At 31.9% G+C, this 21,409-nt stretch overlaps 3 protein-coding genes across 5 annotated transcripts; 1 reads left to right on the top strand and 2 right to left on the bottom strand.

The window, feature by feature from the left end:
• Positions 1-42: 42 nt before the first annotated feature.
• Positions 43-4,760, bottom strand: Mat89ba (nucleolar protein 6 Mat89Ba). The gene is made up of 12 exons (XM_078191831.1): positions 4,596-4,760; positions 4,059-4,502; positions 3,447-3,915; positions 3,092-3,373; positions 2,741-3,014; positions 2,367-2,667; positions 2,070-2,294; positions 1,570-2,004; positions 1,336-1,499; positions 1,009-1,262; positions 530-939; positions 43-449 (listed from the first exon to the last, which is right to left on the bottom strand). Exons 1-12 carry the CDS (start codon positions 4,611-4,613, stop codon positions 204-206), a joined length of 3,522 nt encoding a protein of 1,173 aa, XP_078047957.1. The 5' UTR covers positions 4,614-4,760; the 3' UTR covers positions 43-203.
• Positions 4,761-6,182: 1,422 nt separating this feature from the next.
• Positions 6,183-14,119, bottom strand: LOC144475691 (uncharacterized). 3 transcript variants are annotated; one of them, XM_078191830.1, is made up of 15 exons: positions 13,429-14,119; positions 13,138-13,291; positions 11,960-12,588; positions 11,682-11,858; positions 11,254-11,615; positions 10,901-11,167; positions 10,470-10,832; positions 10,157-10,403; positions 9,874-10,082; positions 9,660-9,798; positions 9,332-9,588; positions 9,101-9,266; positions 8,859-9,031; positions 8,710-8,761; positions 7,806-7,918 (listed from the first exon to the last, which is right to left on the bottom strand). In XM_078191830.1, exons 1-14 carry the CDS (start codon positions 13,930-13,932, stop codon positions 8,743-8,745), a joined length of 3,666 nt encoding a protein of 1,221 aa, XP_078047956.1. In that variant the 5' UTR covers positions 13,933-14,119; the 3' UTR covers positions 7,806-7,918; positions 8,710-8,742. The 3 variants fall into 3 exon arrangements, 2 of the variants coding, with proteins under 2 accessions (XP_078047954.1, XP_078047956.1); XR_013494906.1 differs by having other exon boundaries at positions 7,823-7,918; positions 8,663-8,761; XM_078191828.1 differs by lacking the exon at positions 8,710-8,761 and having other exon boundaries at positions 6,183-7,918.
• A 1,437-nt stretch (positions 14,120-15,556) lies between these two features.
• On the top strand, positions 15,557-20,696 carry Rtf1 (RNA polymerase-associated protein Rtf1). Its single transcript, XM_078192822.1, has 7 exons — positions 15,557-15,829; positions 16,398-16,656; positions 16,728-17,132; positions 17,197-17,434; positions 17,506-18,232; positions 18,318-18,585; positions 18,663-20,696. The coding sequence occupies exons 1-7, from the start codon at positions 15,749-15,751 to the stop codon at positions 18,767-18,769; spliced, it is 2,085 nt and encodes a 694-aa protein (XP_078048948.1). The 5' UTR covers positions 15,557-15,748; the 3' UTR covers positions 18,770-20,696.
• The last annotated feature ends 713 nt before the right edge of the window (positions 20,697-21,409 follow it).

The following is a 21,409-nucleotide window of genomic DNA, read 5'->3' as shown; positions in this document are numbered from 1 at the left end:
ATATAGCTTGAAGACGTAAAAATAACATAAAATTTTATAAAATAAATTTAGAAATAGATAATGTACAAAAATTTATTACGTCATATACACGTCAAATAATATTGGTCTTTGTACAATACAAATATCAGTTTTCGAATAGGTATTTATATTACAATTCAATTATATTAATATAAAGTGAAAGCTAAGATTTGTCGGGAAAATCATCATGTTAAGGAAAGTCTTTTCGATTGCACATCGATGGATTTTATCAAATCTTTCCCAAGAATATAAAAGTCTTGAATCATTGCCGAAACATTTAAAAGCAGTTGATCGTCGTCGTTGAGTTTGCGGCAATTAATATTTGTTACTTTAAAGTCTTTACTTTCTAAAGCAGGCGGTTTGAATAATACTCCTATTACTGTACCGCCATAAGTATCATGAAAGAATAATGCAAATTCATCATATCCGTTCTAGTGAAAAAAATTTTTATTTAGATAATGAACTGCAGGGATATTAGCATATATTGCACATAATTAAAATTTATGCTTACCCTTAAATCCTTCAAGAAAAGCTGTACAGGATCAAAGTTTACAATCGGTATCTTTTGCGCAGAATGTTCCTTATAAGGATGCAAATCGAAGACAGGATACTCCTCGATAATATCAATTGCTTGCCTTATTCTGGGAACCATATCTGGCTTCAAGTGTATCAAACAGTCATATTCTGTGAGTGCTGGCCTAAATAAAGGCTTCACATCTAGGAAAACTTCTTTACAAAGTTGATCTTCAAATAATTTTAAAGATTGCCTTGCTAAAGCAGTGATACGATTTAAAACCAGAATGGTCGGTGCCTTTTTAGTCCATAGTGATCTTTTCTGGTCGTAGGGAGTAGATATAAATAAAGGCGGTAAGGATTTACGAGATGAGCTAAATAGAGTTTCCACAGCTACAATTTCTTCTTCTACAATTATTCATAGTACATTAAAAACAGTAAGCACAACAATGAACTAATACTACTATTCTTACTCACTGGTCATTTCATTGTTGAAGTTAACAATTACAGGATCTGTGTTCCAATGTCCTCTGGCAAAAATCTCTAACATCCTTAGGAATGCTACCTGAGGCAATTGAGGAGGTCTGTACGGAGCTGATGTTAAATACATTGAAGCTACCAGTAACTCAATCACAACATCTGGTATGTGGAAATCATCCAATAATTGAGCAGAAAGCCACCGTTTAGTTATACAACAAGCCGTCCCAAATGAAGGTTGCTGAACATGTAATCTGCCATGTAAATGAAATTTACTTTTAGTTTTGTAAAGAACTTCAATTTTTGTGATAATTAATTTAACCTTACCCGTGTAAAGCACTAGTTAACTTCGGTAGTTCAAATAATTTACTTTCTAACTCGATTGATTCATCGTTATCGATGTACTGTTTAATTCCATCTTCAGTTATTTGTTGCTTGACACAACTAATTTCCTTTTGGTGCGCTATCCTCAAACGGAAGACAAATCCTTCCTAGGAACACATCAGCATATTTTAGTAGCATTATTTAAAAATTATATCATAAATAATTAAGGGAAGATACCTTGTACACATCGACATGCGAGTAGTTTGTATTTACTACTAACGAATGCTGATTTCTAAGACATTCTGCAACTTGTATGTAAAAAGCAGCCTTCGTTTTTCTGAAAGCTTCCAATTCGTCTGGCCACTTTCCACTCAGAGATAATTGCAGACACACGTCGAGCGGAGTAACGTATTTGGGAGCTGTAGTCATATTTTTTGACAGTACAAAACAATTTTTATTTTTCTTACTTAGCTTATTCTTAGGTTTATGAACTGTTGCGATCGGCGGAAAAACATCTGCATATCGAAAAACTGCACTGGCTCCTTGAACTCCATGGATTGATAAAGGAATATCAGTTAAATCCATTAATTGTTTCTCAAGGCTATTGAATGCGTTTATCACTTTCAATGTAGCTCCTTCACCGGTACCATACACGAAATGCGTTAGTCTGACCTAATTTTTATTAAATAATTTTCTATTAATACAAACATGTAAGCTATATGAATGATTGTAATCACCTTTTGCAATTTTAAGAACTCTTCCATTTCGTGGGCAATGTACGTAAACTGTTCTTTCTTGAGATGAAACTTTTTTGTCAGTAAAAAAATTGTAATTCTCTTACATATTATTCTCTTTTGTGATAGGGATTTGCCGTTTGTCCAAACTACTGCTTCTTGGATAGATCCATCTTTAAATCGACGTAATTCCGAGCTTGTTCCCCAGAATTTTCTGAATTCTGCTGCCTAAAATATATGAGACAGTTAATCAAACTATATTTGATACAGATTATTGTCCAATTCGATGTATTCTCTCACTTCGGGTAAATTAGCCTCAGGCCCTTTATCCACTACATTGAAACAAAACTCTGGGTTCAGTTCCAGTCCAATAAAAATTTCTTCAACGTAATTTGGCCATTTTTGTGTACATTCCCATTCTGTAAAGTCTATTGGTAACACACAAATGTACTGTACCCTATTGGTCAATCCTTGTTTTAACACATTATAAATGATTTTTAATGCTTGACTACGATAATTAGGTCCGTAATCCAATTTGTCGTTGCTACTTGGCAACAAATTTATAATTTGAAATACTTCTTTTCTTTCAATATTCCTGAGACTGAACATTTAATTAATATTATAATATGATAATGATTGTTGCAATTTAAATAAGTTTGGTTGTTGATTATTACCATATAACATGATCAAATGCTTTGTAAAATGGCACTTTTCTCATGAAAAGTGACTGGAAACTATCCGCATGTGCACTATCCAAGTGATTCAAGCAGAGTTCTGCTTCTCTTTGAACCCAAAAAAAAGTGTTTTTGGATAAATATGATGCAATGTTGTAATAACCGGTACTATCCAGGAAGACACAGTCGTAATAATTTTTATAAATTGAGACTCTATCTTTACTATCTTTGTCCTGATTCATTGTTATTCCACTTTCATGCCAACTGACTAGAACTAATAAATTAGACAACATTACCATTAATATATATCTTACATCCACTTGTTTAGTGTTTAGCTATAAAATATTTTACCTAACTGATGCCACACGTTCCTGACTATTTGATAGCTACTCATAAAAGTATTTAATTTCTGAATAGATAATAAATACAGAACAAACATTGTAATAATGTGTCCACTGAAACCCTCGTAACCTTTTGTCAATTCACGTTGTGTTAGCCATATTTTTAATAACATAATACCATCTCTCACATTTGGATATTCTTTGATTATATTTTCATTTTTTGAGTTTGTTCTTGAGGTTACTAAGTCACGAAGACATATAGAATTGTAATGCGGTGTTGGTGATAAACATCCTGCAAACATAATCGTTTTTATAAATACTATAAAAACAACGAGTTACAAACGAAAAATTGTTTTGCAGTATACCATTTGATTTATTTGAGAAGAACCATGTAGGTCTGATGCTATTTTTTTCTGCTTGAAATCTATTTAATTTGAAACTCTCTTCTTGGGCTGTTATATGCACTAGTACATTAATTTTTGTACCTAGTTTTCCAATAGGTACAATCTTCAAGATTGGTCTTAGATTGTCTCCAACAAACTTCTTCTCTTCAGCAATATCATCAGTGATATTGTTTGCTATGTATGCCAGATATATTGCTTTCTTTTTTATATATCTGTAGTTTTGATAGTCCAGTTTTCTGAACATTTTTGCAGGCATTTCAATCATTACATCTACAGTAATATTTGGACCAACTATAGCATTATATGCATAAGACCCGATCACAGCTATTTTGGACGGCTTCAAAAATTTAAATAGTGCTTTTGTTTTGCTTGGAACATTGGGTTTAGGAATGTAAACTTTCAATTCTTTTTCTAATGTTTTATCTGAAAGCTGTTATAAAACTGTAAAATATGGTATATTATTCTATTAATTAAGGGATCAGACTACTATAAAATTATTAAAAATTTAAAAATCTGTACTCTCTATTACAGTAGTATAAACCCTTAACGTTTTAACTAAATCAATATATATACCTCATATTCCTCTGTTTCTTTTATTGAATTTATAGTCTTTTCAAATTGCTTGAACCAAGCCTCGAACAGACGTTTGTACTTGTCTTTAATTCTAACTTCATTTAACATTTCCTCTATTTGCAATCTGAATAAATTAGAATGAAATAAGTTTTCTGTTTCTCTAAGTTGATTTAATTCCTCAACTGTTGGTTGTTTATAAAGTTCATTGCGTAATTTCTTTTTCTTTCCTGGAATAACGTCTGTAACATCATCAGTAACTTTCTTCCTTTTCTTAACAGATGTTGTACGTGTATCATCTAGCATGCCATCCTCTTGTACTTTGTCTTCTTCATCTTCTGGTGCTTCATAATCATATTCGTCAATTTTATCGATTTCATCATTAGAATAGTTGTCACTTTCAATTTCTGAACCATTAGAATCATTCATCATAGCACTAATATTTGGCTAAAATACATTGTTTATATGACAATCATATGATTTAAGGTTATATAGTATTTAATTAAACGGACTTATAGAATTTGATTAAAATTGGTATACCTTATAGGATCCTTTCATCTTTATCTTTTAATTCCTTGACCACTTTAATACAAATACTTTAACACGTCAGTGAAAATAAAGTTTAAACAAGTCGCCAAAGATTAACATGCTGTGCTCTCACGTGCTTGTTTTCGAATATGCGTTGATCCAAGACCGCCATCTTTTGCGCATGCTCCAAACGTGGCTGCGTCGACTCGTCCTTTTGAATTGAATTGTATGTAAAAAGTATATGTATGTTCCTTAAATAATGTAAATATTAATGTTAATACTTTACGTGCTTATTGTCATTTAGATAAGACAAACCTGTTCGTAGACTATTGATAGTAGATAAAGCGTTAATCACTAATTTTGCGAGGAATAAATAAAGCAATACTTCTTTCATTTTCACGGAAAGAACACATACATTGTCTGTCTCTTATTTATTATTGTATCATTATTAAACTTCTCAAGTTGTTTTATAACGTATTTTGAAGATATCAATTACTATTTTTTATATCGTAGGCAGCATGTATGTATAGAACAACCAAAATGAATCATGCACATTCTAAAAATTCTTATACAATATTACTAAAGATAGGCTCGAACTTATATTTATCGCTAAGCATTACAGATATAAAAATATACTGCGTTTCTTACAGACTGAATGAACATATTTATAAAGGTGTTTACATTCCAACCTATTTTAAAAATCATATATAATAAACAAGCTAATAAAATTTTTAGGAAGTATAGTAAGAATTAAATCATCAAATATTTAGGAAATGAACCAAATAACATACAAACTTTATAATATGTAGCTATATATATGTATGTCTATAAATGATGTACTGTATACAAATGTGTAGTATATACGCATATATATGTATGTATATATTGCCATTGCAAAAGAGAGAATTATAATGCAATAATTCGATTACAAATATTTATACAAATTTTTATTGACTAGTCTACAAAAAAATAAGTGAAGTATAAATCAATTTAATTTTACAAACTCTATAATTATATGTTAATTCGTTAATACCCGAAATTTATAATTTATTTCTACAGCCTCTAATATTAGAAAAATAATAAATGTAATAAAATCGTTTTTCTTTCATTACCCTAATATGATATTAAATTGAAGAAATCAAGATGCCATGCATCAACAATTGATGACAAGCATACAATATTACGATTCTCGCTTTTGCAACTATTAAGAAGATCGTCATTTTTATACGCTCCGCATATATAAGAAATAATGTACTAGCGATTTTATAATCACAGTGACCTTCACAGTGGAAGCCCTCTTTGATTCGAAGGAAGAGCGTAAAATGAACACTTACATCAAAACAAGATGCAACAATATTACACATACTTCTTGACATTTTTAACATGACATTAGAAATCTGTATACATTATAAACATAATGTTCTATAACGTAAAACTTATTTTGCACCATTCTCGGAAGATAATTCGTACGTAGTACAAATTAAATTATAACTAATTAACTAGTAAATAGTATTTGTATGAAGAAGTTATATTTACATCACGAATTGTATAGTTTAAATTGGAAAGGTGGGATGTGGAGAACTAAAATAAACAAACGTGTAATGAGCACCTTCTTGAGTTATTAAAACAAATCATACAGCAATCAAAGTGCATTTTGACAATACCATTAATCATAATAATAGTGTGCAAAACATACAATCCTTTTTTAATAGTCTTCTTCAAAACCTTAAATAAAGTGTAACATTATATTTTTCATGATTAATAACTTCTTTTTTTCTTTATAGGTGTTATACGATATGATATTTTTCTCTGCATAAGATTTCATAAAATGATATGCAATATTTTATGCTTAACGAATTTATGAAAAATAGGATCAATATATTAAATATTATGCAGTGGACAAGATATAATGCATGACAAACGCAACAAAACTAATTTCTTTGATTTGTTGTAATTGATAAATTTGTAATAGAGCAACAAGCAGCACAACCAGACAGTGTGAACGTTTAAACAAGAGTTGGTTAATATTTTATAAGAAATGTTATAATTATACATATCGGCGCATTATATCGTTTCTAGATTATTTAAATCAATCTAACTGCATAAATCGCATTAATTTGATTAAGCGAGTATGCAAGATAGATTCCAATTTTTCTGTTATATTTAATTCAAAGGTTCCTAATATTTACAGAATTCGTAATAAACAAAAAGATGTACAGTTAAATTGGTCAATAATTAAATATAATACTTCAATATATACTACTATCTTAAAGCATATTATGATCACATTAATTATTAAATTATTGGATGAGAAAAGTAATTACAATGATGTTCATTGCACATTTCAGGAGCAAGTAGCATTGATTTTTATGTATTTATCTAAAAATAACACTGCAATGTAGATAGCTTATACACGAGTTCAAGAAACATTTTCCTAATTTAATCAAAAGTAATAGTTCTCTATTCTTTCTGTAAACATAAATCATTGTTTTATATCATTATCATCATGTATCCGTTTACGAGATTATGAGTTTTGATTAAACTGAGCTAGAGAGCGAAAATACTCCAAAATAGTATGTTCAGAAATTCCTACAGCGGAGTGAACATGCTAATTTTAAACACAAATAAATTGTTATAGTAGAATCCAGAATGCTGAAGATGTTAATGTTTTTATATTTCTATATGATTGGTCCAATCACAATTAAACCAATATAACACACACGACTCTTGTATATTAGCATTCGTTATTCATAGGCCCTAAGATTGGAACTATATTTTCATTACCACAAACTTCAAGAGATTCTGGCATATTCGTTTTCTAATCATTCAACACTCGATACTGAACTTCACATATTTTTATATAAGAAATCACTGTTTAAACTCTGATAGAAGCAAAACTGAAATATAAGAGTATTGAATCATTAATGACATAAAGTTATGCATCAATTTCATTAAATAGTGATACTTTAACTTAGAGCAGTACTGATAGCCATATAGATCTATAGTTTCTTAATGTTAAAAGTTGCAAAAAATAGAATCTTTTAATATAGAAAAGATCTTTTAACATTCTTCACTGTTTGATATATGTAATTTTAAATTTATAGAACTATTTATAGAGCAATTCTGGTAAGAACGGATTCTCTTACATATTTTATATACATCGACTACCACAGCTGTACTTCTGATTTTAACCGAATTTATGCAGAACATCCGATTAGTGTTGCAACTTTCAATAAACGGTTGTTTCATCTGCAGATATAGCCAATTCTTCATCACTCCAATCGCTAACCCCAACTCCTGATGAACCATGGAAACTGCGTGATCTTGCAACGTGACTAAAAACAAAGGAAATAATAGATTTCTTAAACTAAAACCATGTGAAGAAAGAACCAGTTACTAAAATAAAATGATTTAAAAAAAAAACTAATCTCTTACATCTGTCTCTAAAATGGATGATTATCTATTAAACGTCTATACATGATATCTGAATATTTTGGATCACTGTACCTATCTTAACAGAAAAACCATAGAAAACGATTGAGAAATAGGCTCGTCGAATCAAGAAAAGATTGGTTCTTTCTTGAATCATGCAAATCAAACATGGAAATATAAGGCTCAAAAATGAATCTAGCTGTGTATCACATTAATAAGCCACAAAAAAATAGGCTGAAAAGTTCTGGCTTTGCACACTCATTATAAAAGGTGAATTAGTATAATCTCTAGCTATCTCCTTTACGAGAAAAATTGTTTAAATAGAAGTGGTGAAATGTTTCTGTAACAGAGGTCACTGAAACATCGGTAAATGAAATCAGGAAGTGAGCAATGAATAATATGGACTTCATATTTTCTGCATGACATTAATAGTTCGTAAAAATAATGATCATATATAGAAAACGGACTAATATCTTATTAAGTAATGATGCATCCATAGTATTCATAGATTAGAAGTGCAAAAGTTGCATTGCAATAGGCAATGGATGCACAAATGTAAATAGTAAATAAATTCAAGAAGCAGCATTATTGCGATTTTTTTAAGAGGCTGTACAATGGTAGCAAAACTATGAGAGAATTCAATGTACCTCTCAAAAAAATCTACATCACAAAATCAAACAAGTCTGTTTCGTACCACTTGCTTGTACCGACGGTCTCTATCATTAGATTATCGATCGCTATCAGTCCTACCAACACAGTGAAACAAATACTTCTTATAGTAATGGGATAATAAAATTCTTTTATATTATATTCTCCATTAATAAAATAAAAACAGTCACTTACCTCGGAGAGAGATTCGCGTTCACAGTTTTCTTCGCTAATCCTGCTTTTCTTCTCCCTTCCATAGCTGCTTTCATGGGATCATAACTCTTACGGCGTTTCCAATTTTGCATCTCGACTTCTCTTGCATTTGGCGTTGCAGGCTTTTTAGTTTCCTTTGGTTTTGTTTTAGAACCCTAAAACAAACGAATTTACAAAAATATTTTCAAATCTAAAGATTTGTTTCGAAAAAGGATATTCCATACCGTATTCGAAGTTCTATTTGATCGCATACTAAAGCGACCGGAATCAGTTCTACTAATACTCGTAATGGTCTCAGATTTTGCCCTACTCTCATGCGTCACCGATTTCTTATTATTTACATTTGTTGGTAGTTTTGTTGGTTGAGATTCTAATCTTGCTTTGCGTAAACTGTGAACAAAGACTTATTGAAAAATCTACGACATAATATGATATAACATTATATAACTGCATACCTAAATGCTCTATTATATTTAGTGTTTGAAATAACATTCTGTGTGTTAGGCTGGCGATCGTCGCTACTTTCTGTATCACTAGGCTGGCGTAACGTTTTCGATATATCTTTATGCAAACTATGACTAGTGTCTTCATCGCTCTCATTGTCAGAATCCATTAAAGATGAATGGCAGACTGTAATACGTGCTGACATAGCTGAGACAACATTTTGCGTTGTTTGCAAATAATAAGACGTCTCAAGATCACTATCGCTTTCCTGTAAAAATAAAAAACAGTATTTTTGGTAACATTTATTAGTAATGAAAAAATTTGTCTTCTTGTACCTACCAACTGTGGACTGCATGGTGGAGGTATTTGATTGTCATCCTGAGCAAAATTTAATTCGTTGTCAGACCACTCATTAGCTAATGAGAGAGCACCACCTGTTCCATGAAAACTCGCTGATCGTAGTACAGAATTATCGTGACTGAAAGAATATTAGCAATTTTTCAAAAATAATATTTAAATATAGCAAATATTTTACAATGGAGTGAACACTCACTTTCCTGTACTATCTTCTGTACTGTGATGTTTTTTTGTATTATCTATTAATTTTTTTCTACCTTCAGCAGCTGCTTTCATTGGATCGTAACTTTTTCTTCTTTTCCAATTCTGAAACTCTACTTCTTTCGATGTTAACGTTGAATTACTTCTACCAGATTTCTGATCTTTATTTACTCTCTGATTGGGTCGTTGCGTAACCGCAGTATGCTAAACATAATTTCAAAATCTCAGATATAAATTGATGAAATTCATATATGTATAAGTTTTTCAGCAATACTTACATGTGCTGATTTTGGTACCCGTATACTAAGTCTGGTACTATCAGTCCTCGACAACGACACAGCCCTAGGTTTTATAGGTTCCGATCTTTTTATAGGTTCCTTACTATGCGTGCTAACATTAGTCGCACGACTTCGATGGAAATTCTGTTGTTTATTTGTTGAAGGTACTGATTTCACCTCGTTCTGTGCTTTTCTGCGCCTCTCTTCTGGAGTAGTATTCGGTGTTGTATCAGACTCACAATTTAATCTATGGAATTACATGCATTATTTATAATAGTCTATTTCTTGTGTATGCTATATTATTCGAAAGTACCTCGCTCTCCTTATGCTGAAAGCCCGATTCAACTTAATTCCAGAAGATGCCGCTGGTAAAGATGATTTTACTTGCTGTTCACCTGTCTCGCTGCTACTATCGGAAGCAACCAGACATCTTCCTCCAGGAGATGTTCTATCGACGTCACTGCTGTTAAAGCTACTTCGGCGCGAGGACTGACTCTGAGATTTTATACTTCTAATGTTCGCATTACTGCACGATCTTTGGATGCTTAAATTACGTTGAAGATTTGGACTATTTTGTAGAACACTGTTCGTTTTTGGTAGTAAATCTTTGTTATTAAAACCAATGGTTCCTTCGTGGTAACTTGCTGTACTATTAGATTTTCTTAACATGTATGGACTAGAAGGAAGAAAAAGTTATAATACTTTGTAAACGGAGTAGTTTTTATCCTCTTTCCATCTGCTTACCTGTTCTCAACGCAAGTGAAATATCCGATATTTTTAGCTTGCGGAGAAGATTTTGTTAAGTGCTTAGTCCTTTCTAGCACAGGCGAATTAACGATTTTTGCAACTGTCTTACGAGTTACGATCGGGCTATTAGTTAATTTTGGCGTAGATGGTCTTAGATGGCTTAAAACAGGGCTAGTTGTGTATTTAGCTTCATCGTCTTGATAATACTTCATACTACTACTCCTGGACGTATTGGACTCGGTTGGGTCGGATGTATATTCTCTCCTTGAAGAACAAAACGATATATATAGCGACAATTTTCAATCATTGGATTCTAATTCAATTTCTATATGCAATAATAATATTAATACCTGTCCAAGGAACTACTTCGCTTTCCTAAATGAAGGGAAGCAAAATCTTTGGACGGACTACTTAATTCTGCATTACCATCGTCAGTCTTAGATTTGTTTGAACTTAAGTATTTACGAAGACTTCTTCTGTTCTCGCTGACATTAACTCTTCTAAAGAGAGATTCGGATAAACTTCCTCGTCTTGCTAATGCACCATGCACAGGTGTCCGTTGTGAACTGTGTGGAGGGGTGTTGTAACTGTTGCTGGTGTCATCATCAGATTCCCCACCGGAATCAATAAGTATGTGTTGGTTTGACATTAATCCAATTCGTTCCTTTATTCGTAAGTATGACTCTGGGTCTAAACTGCTGTCACTTTGTTCCTAAGAATAATGTAATAATATTTAGAGAAGCTTAGGGACCTTCAAATCTAGGTAACAGAAACATACATTACGACTACGAGAAAGTCTTTGAGATCTAGTATGTATAGGAGACGGTATTTTAGAAGGACTTAGTGGAGGAGTGCGTCCAGTTGGTCCACCTATCACTGGTGGAAGAGAATTATGTTCTGCTACTTGAGAAGCCCATTCTGATATCCATGTATTGTTATCCCTCGAAGCACTCATCTACAAATTAATATATTTTTAATTGTTATTCAGAAACAGTTATTATATTTGTATAGAATTATTAAGTAAGTAATAAATATTTAATGTTTGAGTTCATTTACTTTAAAGCTATGAACGCATGCTTCATTGCTTTCATCTTCAGTGAAAACACCAACATTGAATACTTTGTCGATATCCATACGTGCTTTTTCTTCATCAGTGTAATCTTTATGTATTGTATATGTCCCTGCTTCACTAACTTCACCATCAGATCCTGCATCAATATTGCTAACATTGAAAGTATCTATGTTGGTCTCAGTTGTCACATCTGGATTTACTTCTACTATATACTTCACACTAGATAAATTATGTTCCTTCATGCTAATACTTTTCTTCCTAGCATAACTGATATTTGAAACTTTTTCATTGTCAGACGAATGTTCATAGTCATCTTCTTGGTCTATGTTTTTTGTATACTGCTTCTCGCTAGCAGTATCGTCGTAATTATTAGACTGAATTCGGCTTAAGTCATTTATAGTGGCAGACTTTTGAGGTCCCCAATATGTTGTTGTATTTGTTCTCTCGGAATAAGAAAGTTCTAAAGAATGGTTTTTGTGGGAAAGTTTACTATGTTTTGATTGTTCAAATGACCTAGTCATTGTGTCTTCTTTTGAATTTTGAAAATTCGTTACTTTTGCATTAGACTCGGATTTTTTCGCAGCACTGGATGATTTTAAAAATGATCTTGAACCTAAAAAAAAAATATATTACGATCATAAAAAATATTTTTTACAAACATAAGATACAAACGTAAAATTTAGGAAAGAATATCAATTGTTAATGTTAATGTATAAGTGTTATAGCCACAACTTGTCAATTAAATATAATTGAAGGTTTTAATACGAATGTAATATTAGAGACTTAAATGTGTCAACAGCCTACATACTGAAAATATACTGGAGAAACATGAGAAGAATATTAAAAGGTATAGTACAGGTGACTTCACCATGACTCATACACTACAGGTATAGTCATCCATTACACAGTATTCAGCTCTTGAAAAGGAAATGGTCTCAAATGATTTAAAAAACAGTCAAGCATTATTTTGAATAATAAAAACTCAACACATGTTTACCAAATGAAATTATTCGTTATGCTAGCAGTTAGATGTGTTTAACTATTTTTGTAGCAAAATCCAACTTTTCGTTTTAACAATATTTTCAATTAAACATCTATCATTTAAAGAGAACCAAATTAAAAAAAGAAACTCCAATAGTTAAATTTAAAAGAATTAAGTTACCTAGCTGCTTTAATTTTTCTGACAATTGATCTGTTTTTCTTTTTGTATCATCTTCACTGCTAAAATATCCCTCAGAATGTGTACTAGAAACTTTCTGTTTTTGCACTGAATTTGAAGAAAATGATGTACCACTTTTTCTTGGGTTAATTTCTACCTGAAAATTTAATTCCCAGTTTAGTTACATTGTGCAGTGAATTTTAGGTTTCCATTTCCACAGACAATGTTTATCTATTTTTTAATAGCTTGGATTAATGTTTTAAATGCAGCTTTTATTCAGATTTAAGAACCTACCTTTGAAGTGGAAAGATTTCTTTTATGCCTGGCATTATACCTTTCGAATAGATTTTGATATTTTGTGGTGTCCACCCCTTTATTGCCAAAATCAATTGTAAAAGCTAATGGAGCTTGAGATACATGACTATCTGTAGAATTTTGTGATGTTAATTCTGGTTTCTGATCCTTACAGTCATTCTTTAGAAGCTTCCTAGACTCAGACAAATCTTCCTTTTTATTTTCTAAATCGTCCTCCCCTTTTTTATTTTCTAATACTCGATTATCGGTTAATTCGTTCGCGTAAACCTCAGGATCGTCATGTTGTGCGTATAGAATGGTTCGATCGCATTTGTGGTTGTTAATTGTTTTACTATCAAGGGACGAATAAGGATCCTGGAGATCTTGTACGTTTTCGTTGTTCTCATGACGAACGCCGTCCTTCAATTCCGTCGAATTGCTTGCCGAAAGTTGAGTGTCAACCTCTTTGGACATGCTCTTGTCTACTTCCATATTCACAGCCATTGAACATTCTAATTTTAAACATCCGTAACTAGAATGCTCTGGTTCTCTACGACACTACTATCTATTACAATTAATTCGTAAATGCCACTCCTATAATTACATTTCACTGGTTGACGGTAACGTCATACAAAATCCAATATAGTACAAAATTTCTCTGACACATCGACACAGGTGCGTCTATCGTACGCCATTGACGGCAAAAAGTGTCAACATTCACGATTACCAGTGCAAAGGTAGGAAATGTTCCTAACTTCAATTCTAAAGCACCTGCAACATTGTAATGCGAATTAATATAAATGATAAGTCGATTATGAAAGAAAAAAACAAATATTATGACATAAAATCTATTTTAATTAATCACCAAATAACGTCAGTTAGTATGTTATTGTACATACAATTTATAATCAGGAATGAAAATAATGATTTAATTTTGAAAGTTCAATTGCTGAACATCTTTTTGTTCATCATAGACTTTATTTGTACACCTGATTCGTGATGTTACCCCTGTTCACACCTGTCATTTATGAATGCTGCGAAAATATGTACGCAAAAAAATTACATATTTTTTCAACCCTAATTTGGAAAATATCTTATGTTATTTATGTCACGGAACATTGTGCCAATAGAAGAGATGAGAGTGCTTTTCCTTACATTCACAAGGTGCACTAAAGACGCAACCTCAAGGATTACATTTGAAAACCAGTGTCCAGGGCGCATGCGTCCGTAAGTGTACACGTTTCGAACGGAGGTGCGCATGGTTTATTAGTATCATGGCGGTAGAATATAACGGCAAGAAATGAATTACAAAAATTTAAAAAATTTCAAATCCGATGCGATACGTTTTCCCGTTGTCCGATTAATTTCAGATTTTGCATAGATTATTTTTTTACGTAATGGTATATCAGAGAAGTGGCGAAAAAAATTCGATGATCGAAAAATAATGTCCATTCGACTGTGGAGGTTCTGTATAATTAAACAAGACAATTTAAATATTTCTACTCAACACTTGAATTACTCGTTGGTAGCAAACAGTAATAATTGAATCTATATATAGTACAAAGTGGCAGAATCTTCGTTAACATAATCGATAAACGTGGCAATATTAACAACTTTCGACAAAGTAGGAAACGTTTATCTACATCCACCACAAATCTAATTTCATTCATGTAAATATGTTAGTTCGAGGGATCCGTAGAACGTAAGTATGATTTCAAATACTAATATCCGCTCTAATGAATTTACTTATTGAAAATTTTGTCATTGATCGGCGGTCTGCCGTTACCCTAATTAACTCGGCGCGGGGATAATCCTCAACCGTCACTTTGACTTTTCTGAATTCATGACTTGGGTTACCGGAATATTTGCGAGTTATTGCGAGTGTACGTGAATATTTGTGGCTACTGTTTTGAGGAACAAATTTCTCGTATGCAATCTTTCCTTCCTTTTTTAACATAAAGAAACCTTAGAACATATATATTCTAGGAAAAAACAGTAATTATCTAAAATTTCAGAAGGACATGAATTCTGAGACTTCGATCAAAAAATTTTTAGGTGAGAGTTTCGTGTCTCGTAACATTTTATGGTACAACAGTAGAGCAGGAAGCAGTCCTCTCGTAGAGCGTCGCTGACACTCTGTGTTGTGAGTTCGAAGAAGTAATGTGTGGCGTAGTGAACGCTACTCTCGATCGGCGTTGATATTTAACGTTTTCGGTTCTACGCGGTCTTCCTAGTTTATTGTATCTTGCATGACGTTAGATTTGTCTTTGTCAGGAGGGCGTGCAATTTTCACGATCTCCGTACGGTTATCTGCGTGACGATGCCAAAGAGGAAGAATCAAGCTCTCATAGATTCTGACAGTAGTGGCAGTGCGTCGGAAAGTGGCTCGGATTTAGAAAATGTAAATGATATAACCTTACATAAAAATCTCGTGTTGCATATCGGCTATACTGCATTTTGAAATCACTTTTCGCTTGTCAGGAGCTGAGCAGCGCGATATTAATAGTAACTTTATTTATGTTGAACTGACTTCATATTGTTGATATCAATTATTGTCAACGATATACGAATGAAAATTATTTTACATAACCTGTTATACTGCTAGCGGATACTCATTCAAATTTTTGTATGTAGATTAGATTTTTATTTAATTTTAAGAAGCAATGCACATTTTTAAATATAGATGGTCTGTGCTAAAAGAAATATTACTAAATGAAGTGCGAAGTTTGTGTACATATATACTGTTGAAAATAGGGATTAAACAACTATATAGTTCTCGTATTAATCGATTAATTGAATTACAATGTAGTTACGAATTATTTTATTTTCGTATCTATACTTTTCATATCTATATTTCGTGTCTACTATATGTTGGAAATGTACACAATATGTAGCTAAATGTGCAATAGATTTGTTTTATAATAGATATTATTTAATATATATAATTAAACATCTTTTATTTGGATTAGGACTTGTTGTCACTTGCTAAAAAGAAGAAAGGCAAAAGTCAAGATGACTCTCAATCGAATGAAGACACAGGAACTAACAAGAAGGATAACAAGCACGATTCAGATACATCGGATTCTGATGACGACTGGGGTGCAAAGGCTGGTAAAAATAAGAAAAAGAAAGTGCCAACTAAAAGAAATAAACGAAAGATGACAAAATCTAGTAGCGAAGAAAGTGCTGGTGAGAAAGAGCCTGAGAAAGTTTCTGAACCAGAGGAAGGTAATTTTGAAAATTTAAATTAAATAACTAGATAACTTAATGTCCATGATGCTAAGTAATCGTATTCACAGGTGAGGTTTCAGACTCGGATGCCAGTGTGTCTGATTCCAGTCAAGAAGAATTTAATGATGGCTATGATGACAAATTGATGGGAGATGCTGAAGACCAAGCCAGACTTGCTCAAATGACGGAGAAAGAACGTGAACAGGAAATCTTTAAACGTATAGAACAACGAGAAATAATGAAAACAAGATTTGAAATTGAAAAGAAACTGAGAATGGCCAAGAAGCAGGAATTGAAAAAACAAAAAGAATCAAGAAAGAAGGAAAAGAGTGCAGAAGAGAAAAAAGTAGATAGAGCTCCAGATCCTAAAGAAAGGAGTAAAGATCGTAAGAAAACAATAGAAGAAAAGCAAGATAAAAAGTTCCATGCAATGTCTCTCTTGAAAGCAAGAAGGGAAGAGAAAAAAGAAAGAGGTATAGTAATTTATACATTGTAAGTGATTTTAAAAATTATCTTCACTTTATCATTCTTTATTAGAGGAAAAAGAGAAACAAAGGATAGAGCAACAGCAACAACAATCAAAGGACATTGAAGAAGAAGAATTAGAAGACGATCACAAAGGTGGAAACAAAACAAAACTCAAGGCATCTGATATTTATTCAGATGACAGTGGTTCATCGGATAGCGGAGAAGATGAAGAAGCCCCTAAACCATCGTCTCACCGTAGATCATCTTCAAGCGATAGTAGAGAATCTGATTCCGATAACGATAAAAAGTCCGTAAATCCATTTTTAAGTGAATAGTCCATACTTTAATGATGCTCATTATGCTTTTATAATTTTCTAGATCTGTCACTAGTAATAAGGCCAAACCGAAGAAACCAATATATGTTAGTACCAAGGAAGATCTCAACAAAATTAGATTATCACGTCACAAAATGGAGAGATTTGTACATTTACCTTTCTTTGATAGAGTAGTGCAAGGTTGCTTTGTTAGAATTGGAATTGGAAATAATAACGGGAAACCCGTCTACAGAGTAGCCGAAATTAGCGGAGTTTGTGAAACAGGAAAGATTTATCAACTCGGTGGTACTAGAACAAATAAAGGCTTGAAGTTGAGGCACGGAGCTCAGGAACGCGTCTTTAGATTAGAATTCGTGTCAAATCAAGAATTCACAGAGTCTGAATTCTTCAAGTGGAAAGAAACCTGTGCTTTGCAAGGAATATCCATGCCCACATTCGAAGAAGTTGATCAAAAATTAAAAGATATCAAGGAAGCTTTAGTTTATGAATTTAAAGAAGAAGATATAGAGAAAATAGTGCGAGAAAAGGAAAGATTTAAACAAAATCCATATAATTATGCAATGAAGAAAGCACAACTTATGCGGGAAAGAGATGCAGCTAATTGTAGAGGAGACGACGAGACTGCTAGTCGACTGAATCAAGAATTAAGTGAGCTTGAAGAACGTGCCTCAGAGCTTGATAAAATGCGCACTGCTACAATATCTAGTATATCTTATATTAACGATCGTAATCGGAAGAAAAATGTAGAAGAAGCGGAAAAAGCTATTATGGTAAGTAAAAATATTTGATGTTGTCTTACGAAAGTATTTAAATTTGATGAGTATTTAGAAGTGATGTATATTTCTATTGCTGCAGGAAGAAATTAAAGCTAATAAAGGTAAAAAGGTAGATGATCCATTTACTAGACGTAGCACAAAGCCAAGAATGGTTTACAAACCCGAAGATGAGGATGTATCAACGGCAGCTCCAGTAACTGACAAAACTGCCCCTCAACAAGCTGACACTGTATCATCAACTAACGAAAAAGAAAATGGACAGGAAACAAAGAAAAAACAAAGTACCGAAGACCTATTCAATGCTCACGATTTTGACATTACAATAGATTTGGAAGTACCAATCCCGAGTAAGTTGTGTATTATCAAATTTTTCTCTTTAAAAATATGTAATGTAAATTTTTATACAATATGTCTCTTTTTTTAGATAATCCTGTTAGTGTATTGCCGAAGCCTATTAGCAATATTAAAGACACAGGACCTCGGCGATCGCTAAATTTAGAAGATTATAAGAAAAAACGAGGACTTATCTAACGTTCTATTAGGTTTAGAAATCAAAAAGATATTTCAAGAATAAGTTCTAAACGTAATCATGTAGTTATGAAACTATACACATTGGTTCTTGGATATTCTGATTAATTGTAAAACCAAGGACAGAATCCTGTGTCAGTTGACTGAGAAACTAATTTACGTATAGTTCTCATATGACGTTACTGTTTTGTTATATTGACTTCTTCTTTTCAAAAAGATATAGGTGGTTCCTACCATATAGTTATTATACTCGCGTGATCATAGTTGTTGCATTCTGTATGAAGAATGCATCTCATTATTCGTAAAGGTATGTTTTACATCTTAAAGAACACTGTTATAAGTACTTAAAAAAAGTATTATGATTTGATTTATTTAAGAACTTTGTTATTGCATTTGTTCCCCTCTATCGGTAATGCGACTTTTTTATCTTTCACTGAAAATATAAATATTTTCCATCTTCCTGAAAGAAGAGTAAAAACATTAGAACGTAGGGCTATTTATATCTCGATAAAAAATAATGGCGAACAAACAGTTCAAGGAACGAAAATCAAGCTTATAGATACACTAATTATAATTTACATATATTATTACATGATCTTTTTTGTGTTCTGTACGATAAAATAAATATTAGTATGCGACCACCTTAAAAAACTAGATAAACATTTAGACAAATATTAGATAAACATCAACAGAGCTATTAATTATGTATACAATTATTCGTTACTCGATATCAGAACATTACAAAAATATATTAACCATATTTTTTTATTCTTCTGCAGTGTTTGTCGAATGTCAATTACACTGCGAATTACTGCCAATATAATCTGGCTATGAAAGCTTCAACATGTGTTTTACAAAAGAAATTTGTACATATTCTCTAAAGGATTTAAATAATTTAATGGCTAAATTCATATATATATATATATTGCTCTACAAATAATGACAAAAAATATTTTTAGATGTATACTTTTCTTTCGTCTAAGTTAAACAAGTAATTATTGTTAACCTCATCCTATCAAAATAGGTAAATACTATATAAATTATATTATGCTAGTGATTTTTACTGATATCTACAGAGTATTAAGTATCGTTTACTGTATTCCATCTGTCCATTAGATAATTCTTTTTACTCGTAATCATGGATATAATATCTTGAATAAATAAAGTTTCATACTTTACATTAAAAAGATGCATTCTTTAATTACATATATTTATTCAGATACTAGAATGGCCGAAAAATTTATATTTGTCCGATGACAAGTAACATTAGTGTGAAATTTTATTTATTCAATATGTCAAAACTTGTTTAGTATGACAATTTCCTGATATCATACGTGCTTATACGTATATTAATATAGAGTGCTGATTAGAATGTATTGTCAAAATGCAGCATGTATTTATCAATATCCACAAATTTGCCAAAATTGTACATATATGTATTTAAGCAGTATACTATTAAAAAATTGTAGAATAATTAATACTTTCATTTACATAAATGAAACTTTATGGTTTATTTTTTATAGAAGTTTAGAATTCAGTAGATTATTTTCAAAATGAATTGAATTTTATAAAGACTTATATATAATACTCAGTTTTTATATTAATGTGTTGTAAATATAATATACATTATTTTAAACTAGCTTATTTTATTTGTAAGTCCATAACTTTTTTTGTCCTATTTGATATTGTATATTACTATGCGTTAACAAAATTACTTAATAATTCTGACATAAAAGAACTCAACGAATTGTATTAAAAAAAAATCTTTTTATTGTATTAAATGCAAATGTAAGATGTACAATGATACACGATTACATGTTACTATTTAAAGATATAACTATCTTGTATTTCACATCTATGCAGAAATAATATTTAATCATATTTTGTTACATGTAAGGTGAAATATATCCATGTAAATACTTTAATCTGACTTTTAATTTTTCAAATTCAGAATCATAGGAATGTAATAAAAATGTGCAAAATATCTAAACATCGGAAACTAATTCTAAATATAAAGACTATAACTGTATTCCAACATGAAGTCAATTTAATAATGTAAAGGAATCTGAAACGAAATTCGTTTGCAATTTCCATTTAAGGGAAAATCAGATACTTGTACATACTTGTAACAGTATGTGTCGTTTTATCTACAGTGCGTAAACAATCATCGAATAACCGAGATTGTCCTGTCGCAATTCGACATTTTTTGAAACTGCCAAACTACGTTGCGCGTCGTGCGCACGCAAATTATACTACTTGCGCACAGAACGTCGCGCGACGTCTGTATGCGGTCGCTTGCATGCCGCTGCCCATATAAGGTAATTTCCCCACGTCCCTCGCGATGATTGGCCAATTTGACCGGCAGCTCTATCGATGATTAATTCTCGTAAATTACATGTCATTGTTACACGATTCGATGACACGACCACCTCAATACTCGAAGAATCCTATCAATTCACCGTAATCTCAAGCCGGACCGGAAATAAATCGTTTTTTAGCTGAAACTAAAAGCTGTGCGTGCAACCGGCATAAGCGCGCCGTACAACGCTTGCGCATTGGAACTGTCCTGCCGGTTTGAAAACAAAATCTACTTTGAAACGATGTTGATTCGTTGACTTGTTGTGAAAAAAGAATAGAAAAGTT

This window comes from Augochlora pura, chromosome 10 (genome assembly GCF_028453695.1).
Source record: "Augochlora pura isolate Apur16 chromosome 10, APUR_v2.2.1, whole genome shotgun sequence".
In the NCBI taxonomy this organism is placed as follows: domain Eukaryota; kingdom Metazoa; phylum Arthropoda; class Insecta; order Hymenoptera; family Halictidae; genus Augochlora; species Augochlora pura.
The sequence above is the reverse complement of the archived record's forward strand: the minus strand, read 5'-3'. Positions and strand labels throughout refer to the sequence as shown.

What these genes read in the sequence shown, in the direction of transcription:
- Mat89ba (XM_078191831.1), bottom strand. An exon ending in AGTTCTTAAAATTGCAAAAG is followed by an intron (nt 2,005 to 2,069) that starts GTGATTACAATC and finishes AATAAAAATTAG; the next exon opens with GTCAGACTAACGCATTTCGT. An exon ending in CGCATGTCGATGTGTACAAG is followed by an intron (nt 1,500 to 1,569) that starts GTATCTTCCCTT and finishes ATGTGTTCCTAG; the next exon opens with GAAGGATTTGTCTTCCGTTT.
- Rtf1 (XM_078192822.1), top strand. Translation starts at nt 15,749, where the DNA reads ATGCCAAAGAGGAAGAATCAAGCTCTCATAGATTCTGACAGTAGTGGC. An exon ending in GGAAGAGAAAAAAGAAAGAG is followed by an intron (nt 17,133 to 17,196) that starts GTATAGTAATTT and finishes ATTCTTTATTAG; the next exon opens with AGGAAAAAGAGAAACAAAGG. An exon ending in GATTCCGATAACGATAAAAA is followed by an intron (nt 17,435 to 17,505) that starts GTCCGTAAATCC and finishes ATAATTTTCTAG; the next exon opens with ATCTGTCACTAGTAATAAGG.
- LOC144475691 (XM_078191828.1), bottom strand. Translation starts at nt 13,932, where the DNA reads ATGGCTGTGAATATGGAAGTAGACAAGAGCATGTCCAAAGAGGTTGAC. An exon ending in GAAATCTTTCCACTTCAAAG is followed by an intron (nt 13,292 to 13,428) that starts GTAGGTTCTTAA and finishes TTAAATTTTCAG; the next exon opens with GTAGAAATTAACCCAAGAAA. An exon ending in TTCACTTGCGTTGAGAACAG is followed by an intron (nt 10,833 to 10,900) that starts GTAAGCAGATGG and finishes TCTTCCTTCTAG; the next exon opens with TCCATACATGTTAAGAAAAT.